The sequence below is a fragment of the Monopterus albus genome, unplaced genomic scaffold (genome assembly GCF_001952655.1).
Source record: "Monopterus albus unplaced genomic scaffold, M_albus_1.0 scaffold214.1, whole genome shotgun sequence".
Lineage (NCBI taxonomy): Eukaryota > Metazoa > Chordata > Actinopteri > Synbranchiformes > Synbranchidae > Monopterus > Monopterus albus.
The window spans coordinates 1,753,929-1,764,724 of NW_018128094.1; the positions used below are offsets into that span (position 1 = coordinate 1,753,929).

General features: G+C 41.3%; 1 protein-coding gene across 2 annotated transcripts in view; it reads left to right on the forward strand.

Moving 5' to 3' along the window:
* The window catches only part of akap1b (A kinase (PRKA) anchor protein 1b), a 57,306-nt gene that overhangs the window by 29,387 nt on the left and 17,123 nt on the right, over positions 1-10,796 (forward strand). For both annotated transcript variants that reach the window (XM_020619074.1, XM_020619073.1), the window contains exons 6-7: positions 4,041-4,218; positions 4,432-4,582. In XM_020619074.1, coding sequence (XP_020474730.1) covers positions 4,041-4,218; positions 4,432-4,582 — 329 coding nt within the window. The remainder of the gene's footprint in view (positions 1-4,040; positions 4,219-4,431; positions 4,583-10,796) is intronic.

Consider the following 10,796-nt stretch of genomic DNA (forward strand, 5'->3'; position numbering starts at 1 on the left):
AGCCCCAACCCTGGGCCGGGCTTCAGGGTGAGGCGCCGGCTGCCCCATGACGGGCGACGTCACGGTCCTTGATTTTAATCTATTCATAAAGGGCCTTTTGAACTGCTCTTAGTCTGACCCGTCACCCAGGACCTGTTTGCCTTGGGAGACCCTACCAGGGGCATATAGCCCCCGACAACAAAGCTCCTAGGATCACTCGGGTACTCGGACCCTTCCACCACAATAAGGTGGCAGTTCAAGGGGGTAGCATTGCCTTTAAATTGCTTACAATAAATTGCCAGAATTTTAGCCTCCTTGCTTACACACACTTTTGCAGTTTTGTTCGTAAATCTTCTATTGGATTGAGGTCAGGGCTTTGTGATGGCCACTCCAGTACCTTAAGTCATTTTACAACAACTTTGGAAGTATGCTTAGGGAAATTGTCCATTTGGAAGACCCATTTGCAATCGAACTTTATCTTCCTGGCTGGTGTCTAGAGGTGTTTCAATAGATCCACATGATCGTTCTTCCTCAGGGCTTCAATTTCAGTGCAGGATTGTGGGTACTGTGCATAATTTCAGTGATTCCCACAGCTGTCACTCTTACAATGCGGGAAATTATTGCACACACCTACAGCAATGTTAAACAGTGGGTCTGCTCCAAAACCCGACCGGCACGGTGCCATTGGTACCGGATGGGCTGGTCTCCATTCATGCAGGTTTTACATAAGCTGCATGCCAGGGGGCTATAACAACAGCACTTAGTACACCTTCTCCCCCTCTCAACTAAGCTACGTGTCTCTTCTGCTGTTGCAGTGTCTCTTCCAGGCATATACTGTATATGGGTCAGGTTTTGATTATGTGACCATGAAAGCATGCAAACATGGACTGCTGGTTATGTAGATCTGTCCTTCTGCACATATAACAACAACAAGCCCTGGTTTACAGCCAGACTCGAGCTGATTCATCGTGCAAAAAGGGAGGCTTACAGATGTGTAGACAGGACACTGTACGGCCAGGCCAGGAACTCACTGACAAAGGAGATCAAAGCAGCAAAGAGGAGCTACTCTGAAAAGCTTAGGTTTCAGCCAACGACCCCTCGTCTGTGTGGGAGAGCCTCAAAAACATTACAGGCTATAGGAAACCACCCCCCTGCCGTCAAAAAAAAACACAACAAAAGAAAAGCATGCCATGGGCTCTTTAAGCGGTTTTGAACTTCACTGACACTTTAGCTATATCTGTAGGTCAGTATTTCTCAAAGATCATTCAGCAGAGTTTTGAGTGGTTATTGTCTGGATAGTAGGTAGAGTACAGAAAGGCCATAGAGATGGATGTGTGATTTTACTGCAAAGAATAAAGAAGATCACAGGGTTGTCTTCTGGTGAAGTTCCAACCTCCCAGCTGGTACTCCTAGCCATGTGGCCTCAAGAAACATGGGCTTCTCTGGGGTCTGCATCCATAGCTGCTGCACTCCCAGCTAGCACAAAAGCAAACTAGTTGCATTTGCTTTACCTTTCTCCACAAATATGCACTGCATCAGATAAATGCCAGTAATTTCAGCCTACCAATCAAGTGCGGGTTTTACTGGCTTGTTCCACAGTTAAATAACTTTTCATATTCTAACTCCATGTTTGCCAGGATTTCTTAAGTTTAACATTTCCAACATACTGACAGCTTGTCAGGAAGACATCATATTACCAATGATGCAGATCAATACATAGGACCCATTTGTAATCCTTAAACTATATGTTTTGTTTTTAAAGACTGACATAGTTGTAAAGAGCAGTTGCAAATGTTACAGCACCTTCACATCAAATCATTCAAATTTCTGTTTTGAGATTTTTTTTCCCCAGTGTTTTGTACACAAGATATTTCTGCTCTCAATATCTAAATCTGAAGGAAAACAAAGCTGCTAAGAGGTCTTTATTCAGTAGTTTCTGCAGACACAGTTAGACAATATTTTGTATTTGTCTTCAAGGTTTGTTTCTGAAATAATTGTGTGTCCTCCAATAATTCCAAAGAAATCAAGATTAGCCGAGCTGGGATACAGCATTATTATACTTTTATTGGTTCATTTTATGTGGCATAGAATTTCAGAATGATAGCAGCTTCTTGTTATTCTGAAGCTCTGAGTGTTAGAAGCGCCTTTTACACTGCCCATTTGATGTGGGATTTTTTTTCTGCCAACTTTCCACCTCACCATTCTGTGCAAAAGGTACAGTCCTGAAATGCTTGGTCAATGATGGACCCTGCCTCTAATAACCTACCAGCTTTCCAGCAGCTGTGTAAAAGGAACACAGGAGTTGGCTGGCTTTTTTAAGCCTTGTGTAAATTTTAGGCAAGACTAAATTACTCCCTCCATTGCCAACAGAACAGTAGTCCCTCCAGCCATCCACTGATTACATTTTTGTTACAAATGTACCATTTCATTGCATTTTTCACCCAGAGTATTTTCTTCTTTGTACATATTATATTTAGACTAGACCTGGCTATTTCCTATGTCGTCTTTGGTCTCTTTATTTTCAGTAACTACTTTCATATCGGCACCGAGTTAATAACTTGGATTAATAAATTCCTCAGAGTGTAGTCCGCTATGAAAGACTTTGGTGCCCTATTCTAACACTGTATTGAACATTAAATATTCAATATTGGTGTTTGTGGAGCTGCTTCTCCTTTGTATTTGTGTTTGAATGAGAGTGGGAGTGCTCACCTCCTACACACACGGACCATACAGTTGCTGTTGCAGCATTGGAAACAGGGCGCCCAGGAGAAGTTAAAGTGAAACTCGTGGCTGAAGTTTACAGTACAGTGCTTGTGACTGCGCATGCAATAAAACCTTCAAGTAAAAAGTAGGAGCCATTTAAGGAAACACCTGCTAAACACCTGCTCCACCACATTTACCATTTCTACTCTTATCACTGTTTAATACTGAGGCAGCGCATTATTTATTTTAAAAGCTGTGGCCCTAAAGTGTTGTCTGTGCTCAATCTCACGAGCATCCCTAAAAACATATGTAAGCATAGAGCTTTGTGCACTTTAGTTTTTATAACATTACAGTGTCAGGGGGAGGAATTATGTTAAGGATGCCTCTAATGCATCATCGCCCCGCCCAAAAAGGCAGGAGAGAGTGTTGGTTCATTAGTGTTTTGCTGCTAATTTCTTTATGGCTGGAAATTAACTTGATCTTGAGTGCGCCTGAGGCTATCAGGTTTATCCATATTCTGTACTTTCACCACATGTAAAGTACTTGGCTGAATACATACTCAACATTACAGGCTTTACAATAGTGAGTTAAACTTGAATCAGACTTTATAGTGGAGTTGATAAGTCTCCATTGGCTTCCATTGTTAGCTTAAATACTTTTAGCTGTAACTGTGTTATTAAACAGTGTAAAGTAGCAGCTCTTTCTTTCACATTCAACATTGACAACATAGTAATAACTGTTATAAATGTGTATACAAGTTTACAGTCCTTAAAGTAAATAGCGAGGGGAAAAAGAGTGAAGACTCCAGCTTACTAGTCTTGCTGTTACTCATCTGGGGAGCAGGGTCCACTAGAACTAAGTAGCCAAGTGACCCATAATTAACTGACAGACAACAATCAGCATTTATTATGTATTTCAAAGCATGAAATTACTTAATACACCTTCTTATCCACTGTCCACCTTTAGCATTCAAACACTACCCTTACTGCTGCCATGCTTTCACCGCCTCCTGACATTCTCTGAATGCCCACTGGGGGTGTGGTACAACACCTGTTGAGAATCACTAGTCTGTATGATTCTTGAAAGTGCATACAGTTGGTCTTCTATATCTTTATGCATGTTTCAGAAGTCAAAAAATTAATATTATAAGATGAGGATTAAAATCTGGATGAGACTGATAGTTGAGCAATATTGTACCTCCACTTTTTTCTCATCTAGAGCTTTCTGCAAGCTGCATCCCTCTAGCACTGCAATAGTTTCATTAAACTGTTTTTCCCCAGTGCCTTTAGCCATATGAAATGCACACTAGGTAATTAAAGCCATTTATTGGAAGTCTTCTTATGTCATTTGTCTTCCAGCTTCTGCTCCCCAGTGGAGTGACAGTTGAAGTGATAGTGGTGAACATTGTGTCAGCCGGTCACATCTTTGTCCAGCAGCACACCCATCCCACTTACCATGCTCTGCGAAGCCTCGACCAGCAGATGTTCCTCTGCTACTCCCAACCCGGTGCCCCTGCCCTACCCTCACCTGCTGAAGGTACACCTTGGTCAGACCGTGGGGTTAAAGTCCATGTATAAATGTTTCAGTTTTAGTAATTCTTGTCTAGTAAAAGTTTAATTCCATAAGCAGCTAGACCTGCATATTCAACAATGATAAAAAATCTCCCAGTTGCATAAATGGGCATATGCAGGGTTAGTTGCTGAATTTAAAAAATACAGCTTGTTTATTGTAATTTTTTCTGTCATACAGTTGGCGTGATCTGTGCAGCTCCAGCAGTGGAAGGAGCCTGGTGGAGAGCACAGGTTATCACCTTCTATAAAGAAACAAATGAAGTGGAAATTAGATACGTTGATTATGGAGGCTATGACAGAGTAAAGATCGACTCACTACGTCAGATAAGGTGAGTGCCTCACTGTGTAATTCAAAAGAACATTTAACTAGATAGTATATGACAACTTCTTCAAATATTATATAAATGCTTCTCTGAACATTAGTCTCCTCCATGGTCCGAAATTAACTTTCTGAGTCACCCACCAAGGTGGCCAGTAGATGGGATGAGACGGACGGACCTACTGTGTAGCTAGGTCTCACAGATGAATACAACGGGCCCCACATGGAGTTAAATTAAACACAGCAGAAAAAAACATAGAAAAAAATCAACTAGGTCGAAGACGTTTCACCTCTCATCCAAGAGGCTTCATCAGTTCTGCCCGACTAGCGTTGAGCCAGAGATATTCATCCCCATTGGTGGTGTTTGTCCTTTGATGGCCAACAATGTCCCCTAACGACTGAGTTGTTGTAGCCCAGTATCGGTGAGGGGTGGTGGACTAAGACACAACTTGTCATCCATCTACAACTCTGTTTTGAAATCTCTGCTCAAACATGCCCACCAGGACAATAGGTGTCGGTCCACAGGTGAGGGTTCAAAGACAGGTAGCGATGCTCACCAAATCATAAATCTTGACTTCACACCTCTTTTTCACACAGGAAGATTTTATTGCTCCTGTGTGGGCAGGTCCCCACACTGAAACTGAAAATACCAACAGTGAAAAAAGTATCGTTGAAAAACTGAGGAGCAAAACTGAAAAAAAGCGGCAGTGAAACTAAAAAAAAAAAAAAAAAATCTGTGAAAGAAATGTGGAGAATATTTAAACTTTTTGTTTGAAATTTTTTAAATGTATTCTCAATTTTGCATTTGTTCAGTTTCATTATTTTGGTTCAATCTTTATTGAAACAAATGTTAATTTCATATGTTAACTATGTTTAATAGATCTTTGACTAGATATGTGAAATCCAGTGTAACACATATAACTAGATGGCACTTGGAGTGCAAACCTCTGCCAGGTGGCAGCTCAGTTTACCCATAATGCCATAAAAGCAATATTCTCGTGATGCTTTGACCCTCATAATATGATTTTTTGACCATGAAAAGCTACTGCTGGTATTTGAAATGATGCTGATATTATTAGTTTGACAGTTATTTGAGAAAAACAACAAACATGGCCAACATTTACTCACTGGTGTAGGTGTAAAGCAGTGACTTCAGTGAGTGGACTGGGCAACGTGGTGATGATGTCACATTTCTGCAAGTTTGTGTTCTGCTTGTTCAGCAGCAGTTTGATAAACTGTTCATACAATCTGTTACTGGCTGATTGTTGCACTATGGAATGATCCTTCAAGTCCCCTGTTCAGCTGTGTGTGAGAGCAGTGCAGACCCCTCTCCTCTAAACCAGACCTACAGCACAAACTATGATCCGTGTCAACCTGTCAGGTGTTATGCCAAGTTACGGGTGAGAAAAACACGGGGTATACTGCTTATTAGGTTCCGACGATGGAAACAAAGCTATAATGTGCAGCTGGAACACTGGCATCCTTCTTAACAGACAACTGTGCTCTGAATGAGATGTAGCTGTAGCCTTTCAGCACTCATAATTGTGCATAATCATGTCAAATCAACCGAGGTGTAAAATTGTTTTATCAGAATCACAAAGTCATCCACTCAGCGTCTGTATGAAAGAGAAAAGCAATAAATGAAATGATTGCACAGATTGGACTGTATTTGAGGCTGCGTCTACAGACCTGAATGAACTCACCGACACTGTGATATCATGCATCAGCTTCTGTGAGGACATGTGTGCCCACCAAGACCTTCTGCACATACAACCAACAATAAGCCCTGGTTCACAGTAAGACTCAAGCAGCTTTGTCATGCCGAAGAGGAGGCCTACAGAAGTGGGAACAGGATCCTGTATAGGCAGGCCAGGAACAAATTGACAAGGGAGATCAGAGTAGCAAAGAGGAACTACTCCAAAAAGCTGAAAAACAAGTTTTTAGCCAAGATCCTTTATCTATGTGAAGAAGCACACAGACACATCAGTAGCTACAGGAAACCATCCCCCTCTGCTGTGGAAAACCATCAACTGGCAGATGACCTGAACATGTCAGTTTGAGAAGCAGAACTCTACACACCACATCCACCTCACCTCCCTTCCCCCAGCCCCCCACCACCGAATAGCTGTGAAAAGGATGTGCATAGCCTTTGAAAAAAAAAAAAAACAGAAGATCAGAAAGGCACCAGGCCCAGATGGTGTGACCCCCTCCTGCCTGAAAGCTTGTGCTGATCAGCTGGCCCTCATCTTCACACTTATCTTCAACAGATCACTGGAACTGTGTGAAGTCCCCTTCTGTTTCAAATGCTCCACCATCATCCCTGTCCCCAAGAAACCCTCCATGAGTGGACTGAATGACTACAGTTCTGTCGCCCTTACATCTGTAGTTATGAAGTCCTTTGAGAGACTAGTGTTGGCCCATCAGAAGGACATCGTAGACCTCCTGCAGTTCACCTACCAGGCAAATAGGTCAGTGGATGATGCAGTGAACATGGTACTGCATTACATCCTGCAATACCTGAACTCCCCAGGGACCTATGCACTGGTCCTCTTTGTGAACTTCATCTTGGAGTTCAACCCCATCATCCCGGACATCATCCACTGTAAACTGACCCAGCTCACTGTGCTCACTGCACCTCAGAGAACACCACTGTTAAACTCCTAAAGTTTGGAGATGACACAACATTAATCAGCCTCATCCAAGACGGTGATGGGACAAATGGGAGATTGAACACTTGGCTGTGTGGTCATAACAAGCTGGAGCTGAAATCGTGGAGATAACCGTGTTGGGAAGAGCCACACCCACCTTACCCCCTCACCATAGTCAGCAGCACTGTATTAGCAGTGGAGTACTTCAAGTTCCTGGGCTCCACTATCTTCCAGGACCTTAAATAGACATCCAGCATCAACACCATCACCAAGAAGGCACAGCAGAGGATGTACTTCCTGCGCCAGCTCAGGAAGTTCAACCTGCTCCAGGAACTGTTGATACAGTTCTATAGAGGAATCAAGTCTTTTTTTCTGCTCATCCATCACTGTCTGGTTTGGCTCAGCAACCAAACAGGACAGAAGCAGACTCCAGCAGACAGTCTGGACCGCAGAAAGAATTATCGGTGCCAGCCTGCCCTCCATGGAGGATCAGTACACCTTACGGGTCAAAATAGGATTAGAGAATATTTCTGCAGACCCCTCATACCCTGGACACAAACTGTTTGACTCAAACTTCTCCACTCTGGACAGTGCTACAGATATACCAAAACAACCAGACACAAGTAGAGTTTCTTCCCCTGGGCCATCACTCTGATGAACACTTAACTGATGACTGTTTAACAGTCATGACAGACAACCTTCAGACAATACCTTGTAAATATACCTCTGTATATATCAGTCTTAAAAACTGCATCTAAATGATTTATGAACGCTTGATTTTTTTTCAGAAATAATGTAATCTCCATTGCGCAACATTTGAAGGAATTCTTGTTGTGGCTATACCATGCTACCGGAACAGTGTTTTACAAAATAACCAAGACACTTCAACAAAAAAACCTTTATTTTGGGGGAAACACAATGATCAAAATTAGGAAACAGCAATGACTGTAGCACAGAGAAAGATCACAACATTTTCTGAAGGTTACAACAGTCAACAATGAATAGGAAGAGTACAGGCCCTTGCTTTGAATGACTTCAGCACATCTGCTGCAACAGGACATCACTAGTCTCTCACACTGCTCTGGTGTGATTTTTGGCCCACTCTTCTTCTAGTCTCTTCCACAGATTGGTTACTGTAGTGGGTTTCTTGGCCATAACTTTGTTGCCATGGATTTTCCAGAGATTTACTATTGGGTTTAGATCAGGACTCTGGGCTGGCCATTTCATTATTTCAGTGTTTTCAGTTTCAAGGAACAGCTTTACCCGTTTTGCTGTGTGACAGGGGGCATTGTCCTGCATGAAAATTGCTGGCTGATTTGATGATGAACGCAGCGAAGGGAACCACATGTTGTTGAGGAATGTTTTGATAAACATTTGCATTCTCTCTGCCTTGTAGCTGTATGAGGCCCAACTCCTGCTGCAGAAAACATTCCCCAAACCATGACACTTCCTCTTCCACCTTTCACTGACTTCTTTACACACTTTGCGTTCAGTCTTTCCCCAGTTTGATGAGAAACATAATGTTTCCCATTGGACTCAAATAAATTAAACTTGCTTTCATCACTAAAGTGAACTTTGGACCAGTTCTCCTTTGTCCACACAACATGCTCCTCAGCAAAGGTTAGTCTAGCCTTTTGATTCTTTCTGCTAATGAGAGGTTTGGTCACTGCAGAGTGGGCTTTCAGTCCAAATGGTCTTAAACGTCGAGACACTGTATGACGAGACAGATCTTTACCCTGTTCAGTGCTCGGTGAGCAATTCCAGCTGCAGTGTTGAACCGATTGCCCACTGAGATTCTCTGCATTATCCTGTCCTCTCTTGCATTTGTCTTTCATGGATGACCAGCCTTCTTGGGAAACTTGAATGAGTCCATGACATTGTAAAGATGCAATATTCTGGAAATCTTAGATTTGGAACAACCAACTTCTCTGGCCGTGGCTGATAGTCATCCCTTTGGCCTTAATCTGGACAACCTGCTGTCAAAGGATTTCAGTCACTTTAGAATGGCTCACCATCTTGCAAAGTTAGGCTGCCAGTTAAATGGGGTTTGTCAGATAATTAAGGAAATTGGCACCAGATGCCAGATTATCACCAAAAACTGGGGGGTATCTGAAAATGTTCTCTAATTTTGATCAGTGTTTTTTTTTTTTCAAATATTGCAAGTTTTTTATACTGTGCTTCAGAATATATGTAACTCATGAAATCTGCTTAAAATACTGCTCTTTTACTCCTGTTTGGATAATTTCAAATAGGACTAAGCAGTGACCTTGACATTTATGAAATTGTAGGTTCTCTAATTTTGATCTCGTGTGTGTGTGTGTGTGTGTGTGTGTGTGTGTGTGTGTATTTGTGTTTGAGTACTTTATTTTATTTTTATATTCCTAATGCACATTCCTCTTTCTTGTTTGTGCATTTTTTCTTTTTGTTTTTTTGTCTTATGTTTTATTAGTCTACTCATTGCCTTATGGAACAACATTGTACATGCACATTGAGAGCCACTGTACCAAAGTTAAATTCCTTGTGTGTCCAACACACCTGGCCAGTAAAGCTGATTCTGATTCTAAAATTACACAGTATACAAATTACAAACTATAAAATTTATAATGCAACATACAATTGTATTACATAGGCAGATGGCTATTTAGAATGACACTAATAGCATTTGGGACAAATGACTTCATAAATACATTTTTATTTGCCAAAGGCACTCTTGTAGCTCCATTCAGATTTCATAGGCTCAGATTAACTAAAAGAAGGGTGTGAGGTGTCTAAAGTCCTTCTCACTTTCATCCTCACCCTTTCTGTGGAGAGTTGTCTGTGATTTTAAAGGTTTACCTATAATTGGTACATACACATTGAGAGCCACTGTACCAAAGTTAAATTCCTTGTGTGTCTAACACACCTGGCCAGTAAAGCTGATTCCGATTCTAAAATTACACAGTATACAAATTATAAACTATAAAATTTAACTGTTGATAGCAAACCAACCAAAGCCATTGTTGTTAGCATACTTAAATAGTTTAGAATTTTTCCCATTAATCATAAATTCATTTATGAAAAGCGAGAATAACAATGGCGGAAAATACTTTTTTGTGGGCAGTCTGTGTTAACTGCAGGCTCATTTGAGAGGATTCCATTAAGGCAAACCCTTTGTGAATGTTCAAGAAGAAAAGTTTTAATCTACAGAATTAGCCTACTATCAGTATTAAAATATCAGCCTTGTATACAATAAAATAAAGCACACAGAGCAAATGAGAACAAATAATAGCAAAATAAAGTAAAATTTTCAATAGTCAAAGCTGCATTCTCGGTGCTTTGGGTTCTCAAATTAAAAGGACTCTAGCATGTTAGCCACAGTAAAACTGAGATGATTTATCTAGGTTCTTCTCCAGAGTTTTGCATAGCATACACTGTAGAGCAGTGGTCCCCAACTTTTTTATCACCGCGGACCGGTCAACGCTTGACAATTTTACCGCGGCCTGGGGGGGGATGTACGTAGATTGTTTAATTGTTAATATAATAATAATAAACGTGAATCCACTGTGTACTCGTATGCAACTTTATTAGCAGCTTCCT